Genomic DNA, 13,520 nt, shown 5'->3' on the forward strand with positions numbered 1-13,520 from the left:
CCTTTCCTCTGGTTAAGGAATTATTCCTGAGCTGGGGCTCAGCTGGGGTCTGCAGTCAGGACAGTGCATGGTTGTGTCTCTCTAATAGTTATGCTGACTGCCAAGTGCTTTTGTCAGAGAATAAGGGTTGTGAGGAGCTGAACAGCTTCCACCTCCCTCAGGTGGTGTCCTCTGCAAGGCTGCCTGTCACACACTGCTTTAATGTTGGCACTCCAAAAAAAAATATTGTAGCTAAGATGGGAAGCCCTGAGCATGTTTTCACAGGGAAGCCCCACTTAAAAAACTCTTCCATATGCTGTACATTGCTTTTATCAGCACTGAGATATCATGTGCACACTCACTGGGTACACATTTGAATGAGCTTTGAACTCTTCATTCAAATTTGTCTCGCTCACAAAACACAAAAAGCATCCACAGCTCCTGTTCCTGGTGTCCCCCCACAGCTCATATTCCACTGGGAGGCTGAATTCTGTCTTTATTCCAACGGAATTTGGCATTTATTGGACCTATTCTGCTTTTGTCTCAGATTTCATCCCAACTACTTGTCCTCATAGGCAAGGAAGCACTGTACCCCCTTTTCATGAAAAATTCAGGAGTGCATTCATTCACTGAGCAATGCCCATTGTAACACCCCAAGATGGTGTGCATCTTGACAAATGTGTTGAAATAGGACAGAGATACTGTGTTATGCATTGTGAAAGCCAAGTAACTGGGAAAAGCAAGATGTGGGTCCTGCTAAGAAATCGGGGCAAAAACTCTGGTGAGCTTGGGCAGGGTCTGGAGTTGCAGTGTGGTGTCACCTCTGAAGTCCTCCAGGCTGTCTTGGTCTTCCTTCCATTTTCACATGGGTCAGAGGAGCAGCTGCAGAGCAGCTGATTCATATGCTCAGATGGCAGGAAAGGGCACACAGCTCGTGCACTCAGCCCTTCCCTTAAACAGCAGTACCACACTTGATGGCATTCCATCTATTTAATAAAATCGTGCAGTAATTCTGATTAGTGCCTACCCAGAAGAGTTGCTGCTTACCCTCAGATCCAAAGGCTAAGCAGCAATAATCCAATCATGGTAATCATAACTTACTACTTTGATCTTCAGATAAAAGAGTCTATAGAACTGCAAAAGTGTTACATCACCGTTATTTGGACAACTTCAAAGCATGTTTTATACACTAATGAATTCTCCCAACTCAGTCTGATGAGGAGTAATAGAAGGCCAGTGAACAGAGGAGTAGAAAGGAAGGAGATGAGGAAAGGAAAAAGCAATAAAATAAGCATTTGTACCCTTTGTATAGGTGTGAGACATGATGAAGAGCCCACGAGGGTCCAGCTGCAGGAGCCAAGTGCACAGGATGCTCTCCCATAGGAGGAATTTTCTCTTCTATCATTTTTTGAAGCTTGCAGTAAGAAGCAGAATCTCAGGCTGCAGAGAGGAAAACAGAGGGAGGGGGCAGCTTTTCATCTCAGCAGTGCTTCTGAAGCCTTAAAAAAAAAGTTTAAAAAATAACCAAATGGATCTTAGCAGGTGAAATAGGGGCAGCAGAAACACTGAACATGTTTTCCCTTTACAGTTTGGGAATTTTAATGTTAAAAGACAGGCACACCTGTGCACATAAAGCTCTTCTAAAAACACTGTCTGGGGAGAGCAGATTCATTCCTCACCATTGCTATGAGATATATTATGTCCCCATATAAAAAAGAAAGGCTCAAAACTGGAACTAGAGAAAATTCAACTTATACAGACTGGTGAGGAATCACATTTTAAATTAGAAATGAGAGAGAAAATGAAGGGAACTTTTGGAAATGTTGCCAGACTGAATATCTTCCAGTGCAGAAAATATTCTCCTTCCATAGCAAAGTTTTTCTCTCATCAGACTGGGAAATCTGATAAAAGACAGAAGAAAAACAAAGCAAAATGAACCAAGGCAAGATACCTTGGAAGAAACCTGAACTATGTTATTGTAGAGTTATTGCCCAGAAGTCTCAGAAATGGAGCTCTTGTTTGAGCAAATGTAGATGGCTAAAGAGGATCTTGGAAAAAGGAAGAACTCATGGCATATAATCCAAAACATATTAAATCTTTGGGGGGAAAAAAAGCTTTTTCATTAAGTAGACTTTGAAGAAGAGACTGTGGGAGACCATATGGAATCCAGCAACTCAGTAAAGGACATTGGCACAATAGGCTGTTGTTCAAAAAGAAGGATGAGTGCTGTTAAATTTGGGGCCACCTGAGGTTGAGGAAGTTCCTGAATAATGAATCTCCTGGGGCTCTCCAGCAACTGCTTCTGACAAAATTTTATGCTTGTCACCTTGTGAATTTTTCTCAGCAAATTGAACAAATGTCATCAGAGTGAGAAAAATACATGAAGAGCTTTTTTTACTGTGAAATTTTTGCTCAAAGGCATGACAAGAGTTGGGGTTTTATTCCTTGTAGGGATAGCTGGCAAAACAGAAGAGGGATGACTTTGCCTTTCTGTGCAGCTGCCAAGCAGCCCAAAGTGACCACACGCTTCTCAACAAATCACTATCTAAACATTCATCCCTTGAACCAGCCTGTCTGCAACAAGGAGAGGCACAGTGTGCCTCTGCCTTTCTAAGCTACACTCTTATTTTTTCTTAAGGTTCCACCTCATCCCTCTACCCTGGCCTTGCATTTATCCTGTTTTTCACTGCCCTCTAGAAGAGCTGAGTGTATTATCCTGCATTTTTAGGGTTAAACATCTCATTTCAGCAGCCAGGGATGCTGTGCAGGGATGGCAGGTCCCTCGAGTGAAGGATTTACCTCAGTCCTGCAGTTCTGCCCTGCTGGAGTATTTTTATGGGTCCTGCTGAAGCTGAAGAGGCTTGCTGCCCATGTCAGTCCATGTTTGCTTGGCATCTCTAGTGCTTCCAACACCCCACTAGTTGAGCAGGTGAGTTGTGTTTGTTGAGTATTCACAGGCATCATTTTTGGGGCAGCTGAGGACACAGAAGGGCAGAACCTGCAAAGGGCTGTGGAGGGGACACATCACCCCCTGCATGGCTGGGCCCATTTGGGGCTGCCTCTGCCTGCTGGGATTCAGTCTCAGGAAGGGGAATTGGGCAGAGCAGCAGCTCAGAGGTAAATCCCACCTGGTGGCCAGAGCTTCAGGCCACCCACCCAGGACAGCTTCATAAATGTGATTCATCCTCTTCCTCCACAGCTGGGAACTAAATGAGAAAGATGAAGGAAGCTATCCAGGATCCCAAAAAGTATCAGGGCTTCACAGGGAACAGAAAAAGCCAGCTCCTGGATGCTAGTCCTCTGATTAGGCTTAGGCACCTCTTGCCTGTCAAAATGCTAAGTGAATGTCTGGAAAACAGCATGAAGCTGCTCCATGCAGTCATGCTTATACTTAGCACTGCAGTAATCCAGGGCCCAATGACTGGAGAACCACAAGTGGCATGATGCATTTCTGACTAAGCAGGAAAACTCATTTTAGAATGAGGTTTTGCCCATTAAAGGGAAATTGAAGGGGGAAAAAGTGCCAACATATTCTGCAAAGGAAGAGATGAAACAGTAGGAGAGGGAGTGCACACTGCTGTCCAAATCCATTAGCTCGGGCAGAAAGAAACAGTAAATAAACCATGATTTATAATTAACACCTCACTGATATACATCCCTCTATTGAAACTGGGAGATTCTGTGTATTTACTGAATTCACACCCAGTTGATGCAATATTTGCACCATGAGCATCCACAAGGCCCCTTCTTAAAGGCATTTCTGCTGGGATTCCATAATCTGTACTGCCTCCTTCCAGCATGTTGAGTTTGGGGTTCAGATGGACTGGCAGGGTTTGCCTGAAACCACAAGAGCAAATCTCCAGCCCAAACAAAAAGTTGAGAAGCCCTAGCTTATTTTTTGTTCCTTTTCTTTTTAACAAAAATTTTAAAATTCTTGTTTAAAAGGGGAAAAAAAAGAGAAAGAGGAAAAAGAAAACCAGGCCAGAGCAAGCATGGGACTCCCAGTACCTGCCCATCCTTTCCCTGTCTCCCAGGTACCCACAGGGAACCCAAATATGCAACTCTTACCTCTGTAGAAAAATTGTGAGAGATGAAGAAAGAATTTGTACCTCTGGGAGAAGTAAATGGGAATATTGGTGGAAAACATTCTTGCTTGTGTATTTGTAGGGGCTTTCCTGACACTGCATGTTAAAACCCAGCAGTCAGGGCTCCAGACTCTTGTACCAGGAGCTAGGATTCAATAATAAATAAAAACAAACTCATATAGCAAGAAAATTAGTAATGCATGAACAGAGAAACTTGCATTATAATGCCCTCAAATTTTGTGGCAAACAGTTGTGAGCTCATTAAAAACTCTCCATGGTGCAGCAAAGAGTAAGAGGATAAGAGTTCTGCAGTCTGCTCTTGATGGATGCACCCAGAGCTGATCCCAGCTCCACAACCCCACACTGAATTTCTTCCTTTGCCTTTTGGGCAAATTTGGGGTTTGTGTCAGGAACAGTGGTAAAGTGCTGAGACCACCCTCACCAGATGGTGTGACACAGAGGAAAAGCAAAGCTCTTTACAGTGACAGAGTTTAATACTGAAAATTTGCTTAAAATAAGAGCAAAACTGGTGCAGAATGTTTGCAATTAATCCACTACCAAGTCAGATTTCAGATGGAACCATGGAATTGTCTAGATCAGTATTGAATTCATGGAGTAGTGTTGGAGATCAGAGGCTCTGTGTGGGTTGGAGACCAAAAGTGGGTTTGACCCACAATCAGTAGAACAAGCACAGAAGAGCTTTTCTTTCAGTGACAAATATGTCAGTTGAGCAAGTGAGCCTTTATTAGACTTGAATTTAACAGCAAATCTGGGAAATCCTCCCAAAGCAACTATGGCTTCAGGATCCCAGATTTGCACTTCTGATTAAAACACTGTCAGTTGAGGTGTAATTCTCCATAAGGAATGGATCTGGGGAGGGGGAAGGGAGAAGTGGGAGAGAACTGAGATGGTGCTTGAACAGTTTTCTGATGAGGTTTGCTCTGTATAATTTCTGATGATCTTGTTAATATTTTTTTGCAAAAATGTATTGTTCTCTTCTAATAGATGGCAAAGCAGAGGCAAACTCCTGCTGGCTTTTCCTACCTTCCAGGAGGGATAAGATCAAAGACAAAATTGTTTGACTGAGGATTGTATTTTGTTTTAAGAAATGAGATTATAGATGCATGATTTTCTATTTCTGTACGAATCCATCAATGCTTAGGCTAAAACATTAGAACAAATCTCTTCATGGGAACAAAGGGAACTTACAATTCCTTTCTGTGTTCTGCTGGCAAAATGCAGTTACTTTTGCAAGGAAAGGTTTTAAAAAGTCATGTAAATCAAAAATATCAAAATTATTACCTCCAGCTTGGCCATATGCAGTATTTTTATTGGGCAGATTTAAAATAGCACATTTCAGATTTATCTTTTAAATTATATTTGCAATAGGTAAGGATATAATGTACTATAAAAGCTGAAAGAAAATTATTTGTAAGAGAAAGCAGAAACAAAATTGTTTACCATGTTAAAATTATACCATTTAGCCTCTCAGAAATTAAACTATAAGTAATAGCAAAAGGCAAAGCTTGAACAGACCCAAAACAACCATTTTCAGACTGCTACTTTTAGAGGACATTTGCAACCCTTATCTTTGCATTCCAAATGAGAATATTAAGGTTTTATTTACAATTTCAGAGTTTTCCACAGTCCTGAAATTTTGATTCCCAGCCAGCTCTAATTTTAAGTTGATTTTGTACTGTGGATAACGAGGGCAGAGTATTTACTACTTTCTCCTCCTGCAAGGGTAATGATGGAAAGGAGCATCCTGTTCTTGGCAGTTCTGGTGGGCACAGGCAGGATCCCAACCAGGGAGATGAGTGGGGATATGTGTGTTATTTTACACAGCACAGGCAGGGATAGAAGAAGAAATCAAGATATCATCTTAATTTTGATTGTGTAGGAAAGAAGAGTCTAGGTGCAGAAGAAATAATACAGGTTGAAAAAAGCACAGTCTGGTCTATTTACATATTTTACCCATTTTTGCACCCCATTCATGAAAGCCTCTTACACTGTTACCCTTGGCTACTTAAGTCCAATTTTTTTTTAGACCCTGCTATTTGCAAGGATTACAATGATAATGAACGTGAAAGAATCCAGAGGTCAAATAGACAGATCCAAATATCTAAACCTTAGGACATCTTTAAAGTCCTAACCAGGGTGCTCAGTCTCACCTTAGCTCTGCAGGGGCTGAGTTGCTGACTCCTTTCCACTCAGCAAGGAGCTGATTCCTTCATGTTATGCTTGAACAGGTACAGGGACACATCTTCATGCAAGAGGATTGAAACCCCTCAGCACCCATTAATGAAGAGAGAAGAATGTGAGCCAGGGCTCAAGCTACAGAATATTTCTGTTAGTCAAATGCAAGGTCATTTGTTGGTACCTAGCTCCAGAGTGAGACTTTCAAAACCTCACAGTGACTTCAAAGTACAAGATATATCTACCCCTCTGTGACAGCTCTTACTAGAGCATAAACATAATTCTAAGTCCCACTGGTTTTTGACCAGGCTTTTAGCTCCCTAGTGTTGAAGTCATTAATGTCAGACATCAGACTTTATCTCCTAAATTACAAAGGCACTTTGCAAATGTGTCCTGTGATGGAGGCACTGCTGTTTGTCTGCTGGCTCTGCAGAAGAAGCAGAACAAGATGGTAACAGATAACTCCTTTGCAAGCACTTGCTGTGGTGAGCTGGCATTGGCTCAGTCTAAACAGACAAGAGAAACCCAACCTGTGTTCACTGCTCCTGGGCTGTGGGGGTGACACAAGGGATCACAGCTGCTTGTGTCATGTTTATCTGACTATCATTACATCCTTTATGGAACTGCTCTGTCCTCACAGATTCTCCATCACTAGCCAGCTCTCCCTTGTGCTAAATCCTGCAGATCCCATGTGCTGAGTGTTTTCTCTGCTGTGCATTTTGCATTTCAGCAGTTTTGGTTCACAGCTTCCAGCTCCAAGGCAATCCAGCAGCAAGGTCAAGCATTGCCCACCAGCAGTGTCACCAACAAAACATCACAGGGACCCTGCCATGCTGGCAGCCCTAGCAAGCTGCTCATCTCCTAAACATTCCTCCAGAGTCTGTGAGAGTGAGCACATCCCTCCTCATGCCAGAGGAGGAATGACCAGCACCAGCAGCAGGGACAGGTGAAACCAGCCCATGGTGGACACATGAATCCTGTCTGCATCCTTCTGTCTCCCTGGGGAAAGAAACATCCCCTTCTTCCTCTGCCCCCAGCCCTCCCTGTAGACTCAACACCCCAAAGTTACTTTTCCATTCTGTGCATGCCAGGTGTGAGGCTAGGAAGCAGAAGCCATCTGCAGCCCCTGGAATAGCTGGTGGTGAACATCACCAGGATGTGGAGGTCTGGAGCAGGAATCAGGCTGACAGGGATTGAAACGAGCTGCAGAAATATCCCAGCTTCATCAGGAAGGAAAGGCTGTACAATTTGCAGCTGGAGATGAATGTGATTATTTGCCATGCAAATGGATTTTGCCAGCTCAAAGTGGCCTTCATCAGCAGAGATTGTTGTATTTGACATTATCTTGTTCCTTTTGTTTAATGCCTCTGTGCCTTTTCTGAGCGCTTCCTTCCCTGAGCACACATCATCCAGACTAATTTTTTTCCTCTTCCTCATCAATCTGAAGATGTGTGAGTTGAATCTATAGCTGCCTCCCTCCCCAGTCCCTCTCCAAATGTGAAACAAATGGTAAAGCTGTATGTGCTGACAGTCCTGCAGGCTGAGTGTTCTCTGCAGATGGGATGCAAGATGGTCACATTTATCTCACCTAACTTTAGCCCTCAGCTGGACTGGGATATCTCTGTTTCCATCCCATAAAATATATTTCTGAGGAGTGACTCAGATAAGCAGAACGACAATGCTGAAACATGGTCCCCTGTGGAGAAAAAAATGGTGTTTCTCACAGGCTGGTCCTCCTTAGTCAGGCTGTCTGGCTTTATCAAACAGCATTGTATGTTCCCTTCTGTCTGGGACACTGCTGTGCATCCAGAGAAGGAGCATATAAATAATTTAGACAGATTGCCTGAATACTGACATCATTCTAAAATCATCTCCCACTCCTAAAATTATTCTAAAAAATTTTAATATTAATGCCTGCTTGACTTATTTGCCTTTATAGATATTGAATGGTTACAGTTAATTGACTATTTGGTTGCAGACAGTACAAAACACCTAGATTTTAAAGCATTATGAACATCTTGTCTAACCATCTGCTGAATGCAAAAGAGAGAATGTCAGTAGGGAAATTATTCATTAAGACCATAACTCCTCTCTGAGCTTCAATATGTCTTACAGAAAAACACAGGGGTTGTTTTTTTAAAGTTCAGGTGATGGAAGAGCTCACCAAGAGATGACAGCTGGGCTGTGTGTCTGGTCTGGTTCCGTGCTGGTGCTCCTTCCTGCCAGGGGCACATGGTACAACAGAGACCTTGACAGAGGCATCATTGATGGGCATTGCCCCCTGCCCAGCTAAACTTCCTCATAATTATCTCCATGTCTTATTATTAATGTTGTACTCTGAAAGGAATTGAAAACCAAAGCAAATTTTCTCCATTTATTTCTAATTTTTTTTCCACTGTGAATTTTTTTTATCCCCACTCTAACTACATCAACACCTTTAAGAGTAAATTAGGAGCTGAGACAGCCTCCTGGCTTCCTTGGAAGCAGCTGGAGAGCATGACTTTGGGTGAATGGCCATGGAAATGATAGGCCTGCAAGAGCAAGCTGCATTTTGAGACCTTCACCCTGCTCCTGTCTGACTCTCCTCTCTGTGCCCAGGTCTCTCTCCGGCCGCATAGTCGGCGGCGTCTGGTGGTTCTTCACCTTGATCATCATATCCTCCTACACAGCTAACCTGGCTGCCTTCCTCACCGTGGAGAGGATGGTGTCTCCCATCGAGAGCGCAGAGGACCTGGCCAAGCAGACTGAAATCGCCTATGGCACCCTGGAAGCTGGCTCCACTAAAGAATTTTTTAGGGTAAAAAAAAGGAAAATTTAATGCAAAAGTTTAATGCGAATTTTTCGTAGCTTCTTGTTTGATGAGTCCTCCAGGTCTGTCCTCTCTCGTTCTCACCTCAGGTCTGGTTTTTTTTTCACTTGCTTCCCCTCACCATGTTGCAGCCTGCCAGAAGATTGGCAGTGACTCCAGTGCATGTGATATTCTGTAGTTGTTAGCACAAATATCCGTGTGCTTCCCTACATTACTGAGGAGCTTCTCTGAGCAGCTCTAAAAGAAACCATCTCCAGATTTCCAGCTTGGTTTGCCCTTGGTTTGACCAGCAAAATCACTCTATACACAAATATGGGCCAGAAAATCAGCCCTGGTGCAGAATGGTAACACCCTGTTACCCCTTTTAGCTTCCTTGGCCCGTTTGATGCGTGGCTGTGCGTTCATCCCAAGCTGGAAATCTCAGGGGGCACCCAAACCCCCATTAACTCCTGCTGGGTTTCTGCTGTCCCACGCAGCGCTCCAAGATTGCAGTGTTTGAGAAGATGTGGACGTACATGAAGTCAGCCGAGCCCTCCGTTTTTGTGAGGACGACAGAAGAGGGGATGATCCGGGTGAGGAAGTCGAAGGGGAAGTACGCCTACCTCTTGGAGTCCACCATGAACGAGTACATCGAGCAGAGGAAGCCCTGCGACACCATGAAGGTGGGAGGTAACTTGGACTCCAAAGGCTATGGTATTGCAACGCCAAAGGGCTCTGCGCTGAGGTAAGTAGCTTGGGTTTGCTTCCTTTTGCCAAGCCACCCAGCAAATCAATGTATGCACACAGTTCGATCTCCATTGCCATTTAATCACAAAAGCTTGGGGCGAGGAGCTGGGGGAGGTGGAGGAAAAGGGGTGTGACCACTCAGTGGGATGTGCTGGGAAGTAAAAATGCCCGGCTCCCACTGAGCAGCAAAGGGTCTAATTCTTCAAGCCCTGCATTTGGAAACTGGATCCTGGCTGATCCACGTGCTATGAATGTGTCTGCTGTATGAGGTGATGGCAGGGGGCTGCTGTGGTGTAACCATTGGTTTCACAGAGCTTTATCCAGAAGGGACGCTCATCCTGTGCCATGTGAACTGCACAGCTTTGCAGAGTATGGGATTACCCTGCTTGGATCCATGCTTGCAGAGGGAGTTCTCATGGGGAAAGCATTTTGGTGTTTCCTAAAACGAAATGCTGGTTGGAAGAGGTGGGAAGTCCATTTTGCAAAGCCCTGAAAAGGGTGGGCATTTTCATTCCCTGAGTCAATTCAGATCCCAGCAAGCACCAGATTTATAGCAAGCCCAAAGGGTACAAACACTGCATTTCTGAGCCCAGACCTGCAGCTGCCACATGCCTTTGCCGACTGGCCTGTGAAGTATCTTCAGAGACCTTCCTTTAAAAAGAACTTTTAAGAGTACAAACCCAGGCCTGAGTTAATAGCAGAGCCTGGGCACTGCATACAGCTGCACTCCTGGACATGAGCATCCATCACAAAAACTGAGCTGCTCAGAACAGCATTGCCACAGTCCACAGACTGGTACTGTGATCTTGGACACGTCAGAAGTGTGGTTCCTTTGGGCAGCAGCCATGTCAATTCCTCACATTACAATCATGAGGAACATGAGCAATGGTTCAGTAAACCTTTAGATTACCAAAACCAAACCATTAGATTACCAAACCATTAGATCCCAGGATCTGTAGCATTAAGTAATCACAATGATACTCCAATGTATTTAATTAATTATTAATTACTAAGTTATTTATTAATGAAAGCATATTGACCAAAAGTGTATGTGTGGCCTTATAGTTTGCTGACATAATCCAACACAGAGACATTTAATCCATGATCTCTGGATTTCTAGAAAGCAGATTATTACCAGATAACCATTTGCCGAAGGATTTATCTGGTCACACAGTGCCCAAGCCAAAGCCAGCCCAAAGACTCAAAAGTGTAGGAATCATTAGTGCACAAGACCCAAGGATTTTGATTACTACAGTTCTTAGGTCAGCTCACACTCTGTTCAGCACTGCCTGTATCAGCAGCACCTTTAGAGCAGCTGATGTGACCCCCTGCAGGTGACAACACCAGTGCATGGGCTCCAGAAGGCAATTCTTGCACCCAGTGCAGTTCAGGCTCTGAAATGACTCAGTTCCTCCAGCTGAAGGTGGACATATTCTCACAGCTTTGAGATGCTTTCTGTTGCACACTTTCCAGTGTTTGTTTTCAGTCTTGAAAATATGGAAATTAGGATACAGGGTTAATTCTATTTCATTAATTGTTTATTTAAACATCAATCTTGGATCCTAATTTTGATATTATAAAAACAAACAAACAGGAACATCCTACCTGTTTTATAATTTTTGGCATGTGAAAGAGACATTTTTCATATTTCTAAGAAAAATAAACCACAAGAAAGAAAATCACATCAATCATTTTACTTTTGCAACTTCAAACACCCCTCTGCTAGGCATGTCTCCAAAAATTTCTAACATTTCTTTCTGTTTCCTCTTTTTCATCCTGGCTGCATGTAGAACAAATTTCTTATGGGCCTAATGGCAAAGGAGGAATGCTTGATTTTCCATCCAATGGTGTTTCTTTGAAACAGTTCCTGTCGATTTTTTGTCCCATTGTGTCTGTTTTGTTCCTGTTGTTCTGATTGTTTTAATCTCAGTAGTTCCCTACAGTCCTCACGTAGTGTCTGTTTTCCCCCTGGGGTCCTGCACGAGAGGTTGCCCTGAGCAAGGTGATGTTCATGAGGTGTCTCTCCAGCACGGTCATCCTGTCTCTCACTCAGTCTCCATCCTCACTCACTTCCATCCACAGAGTAAAATCTCTGAGCCAGGATTGCAGGAGGTCTGTGACCCAGGTCTGTCTTGTATCAGGTGTGTTTTAGAAGCTGGGCATTGTAGCTAGACCAGTTTTCCCGAAATTAGGATTGCTGGTTAGGAAAAAATCCTAGAGAGAAACCACAGGAGCTTTCACCATATATTTTTCTTGCCTCCACATGGGCAAACAGTGCCAAGATACTGCCACAGATGAATGAAAACAAGGCTGAAAATCTAGAAATAATTCTACATGTGATAATAGGTACAAACAGCCCTTTCAGAAGATTGGTTTGGTCTCTTGGACTGCTAAAAGAAATTACTTCTTCCTCCTAGGTGAATCTGGCTTTGAATATCTTTTGGTATCCAGATGTTAAAATTTAGTTGCATTTAGGCATGTCTGAGAAGGGCAGTAATGGGAGGGCAGAAATTTCACCTTTCACTGCCAGTATTCCTGCCTGACATGAGATAGTCACCCAGCTGCAAAACACACCCATTCACCCAGCAGGAGACTGCTGGACAAGTGATCATAAAGAGGAAAAAAGCCAAATTATCCAAAACAGGGTAAAGAAAATTCAAGAAATTCCCTGTAGGTCTGGACTCAGGGACTAGAGAGGTTTTTGAGATGGCAATCTGTGAGAGCAAGTTTTTCAGAGCAGCCATATTGACATTACAGTTCCATAAAACAAAAGTCAGCTTTCCTAGGGTCTGTGAGTAAACACAAAATGTTCCCTGTTAAAACCCACCTTCACTCAGGACCCCAGACTTTTCAGTCTTCTAACAAAATACAGTCAGGATGCAGTACAGCCTGTTCTGTATTCTCCCTGGGAGCTGGAGAGACAATTAACCAAAATGAAGTTTCCTAGGAAAGAAAACACATAATGTTTAGCACATGGCCCCAAAAATCATATTGCTGATAATGTGCTCAGGGAAACAGCAATACATTTACTTTGTTAACACCTTGTACCCACGTAGAAGCTGCAATGTATTTTGGCTCATTAGCCAAATTAGTTAACTAATTTTTCACAGATGGTTCAGGCATCAGTGTGCTAAGTAACCTGTATTCTGTTTTAGAAGACAGAATAATTATGATTTACTTAGTGTCAGATTCTTTCTGGATCTACACTCACATGTTCCCATTTGCTTTAAATGCAACCAAAGTCAGGCTCTGTCCAAAATACTGATAGAGTTGAAAAGGGAAAATATTTAGCCACATTCAAATCTACACCTTTGCCTTCTCTTGGACTGGTAGCAGGCTTGACTGCGTTTGGATTTTGCTTTTTGAAGGCTGGATTCTGCCTGAAGGAGGCTCCCAGTCCTTGTGAAGGCTTCAGTGCTCGGATGGAATCCCAACAGGCAGAGCCATGGCAGGTTCATGGAGGTCAGCACATTCCTCTTCTCACAGTCAGGCTCACTTTAGAACTGCAGCACAGAACAGCACCCTTGGCAAGGGGTTCTTGGTGGGGCACAGAGCACAGCTTCTGAGATGGGAGCTGCAAGGTCCTTGGACCTTTTAAAGACCTGTTTTATTGACATTCAAGGTGTGTTGATGTACAGTTCATCCCTCCACCTCTTCCATAATTTTTATAGCCCTCTCATGTTTGTGCCTTGCTGTGCTTAGCTTCTTTTTCATGCAATGTCAAC

General features: G+C 43.4%; 1 protein-coding gene across 3 annotated transcripts in view; it reads left to right on the top strand.

The window, feature by feature from the left end:
* Positions 1-13,520, top strand: part of GRIA1 (glutamate ionotropic receptor AMPA type subunit 1) — a 120,151-nt gene that overhangs the window by 92,418 nt on the left and 14,213 nt on the right. For all 3 annotated transcript variants that reach the window (XR_013776109.1, XM_079319810.1, XM_079319809.1), the window contains exons 12-13: positions 8,859-9,057; positions 9,546-9,793. Coding sequence is in view for 2 of the 3 variants with exons in the window: in XM_079319810.1 (XP_079175936.1) it covers positions 8,859-9,057; positions 9,546-9,793 (447 nt within the window). In the remaining variant the exon portion in view is untranslated. The remainder of the gene's footprint in view (positions 1-8,858; positions 9,058-9,545; positions 9,794-13,520) is intronic.

The sequence above is a fragment of the Erithacus rubecula genome, assembly GCF_903797595.1.
Source record: "Erithacus rubecula genome assembly, chromosome: 16".
Taxonomy (NCBI): Eukaryota; Metazoa; Chordata; class Aves; order Passeriformes; family Muscicapidae; genus Erithacus; species Erithacus rubecula.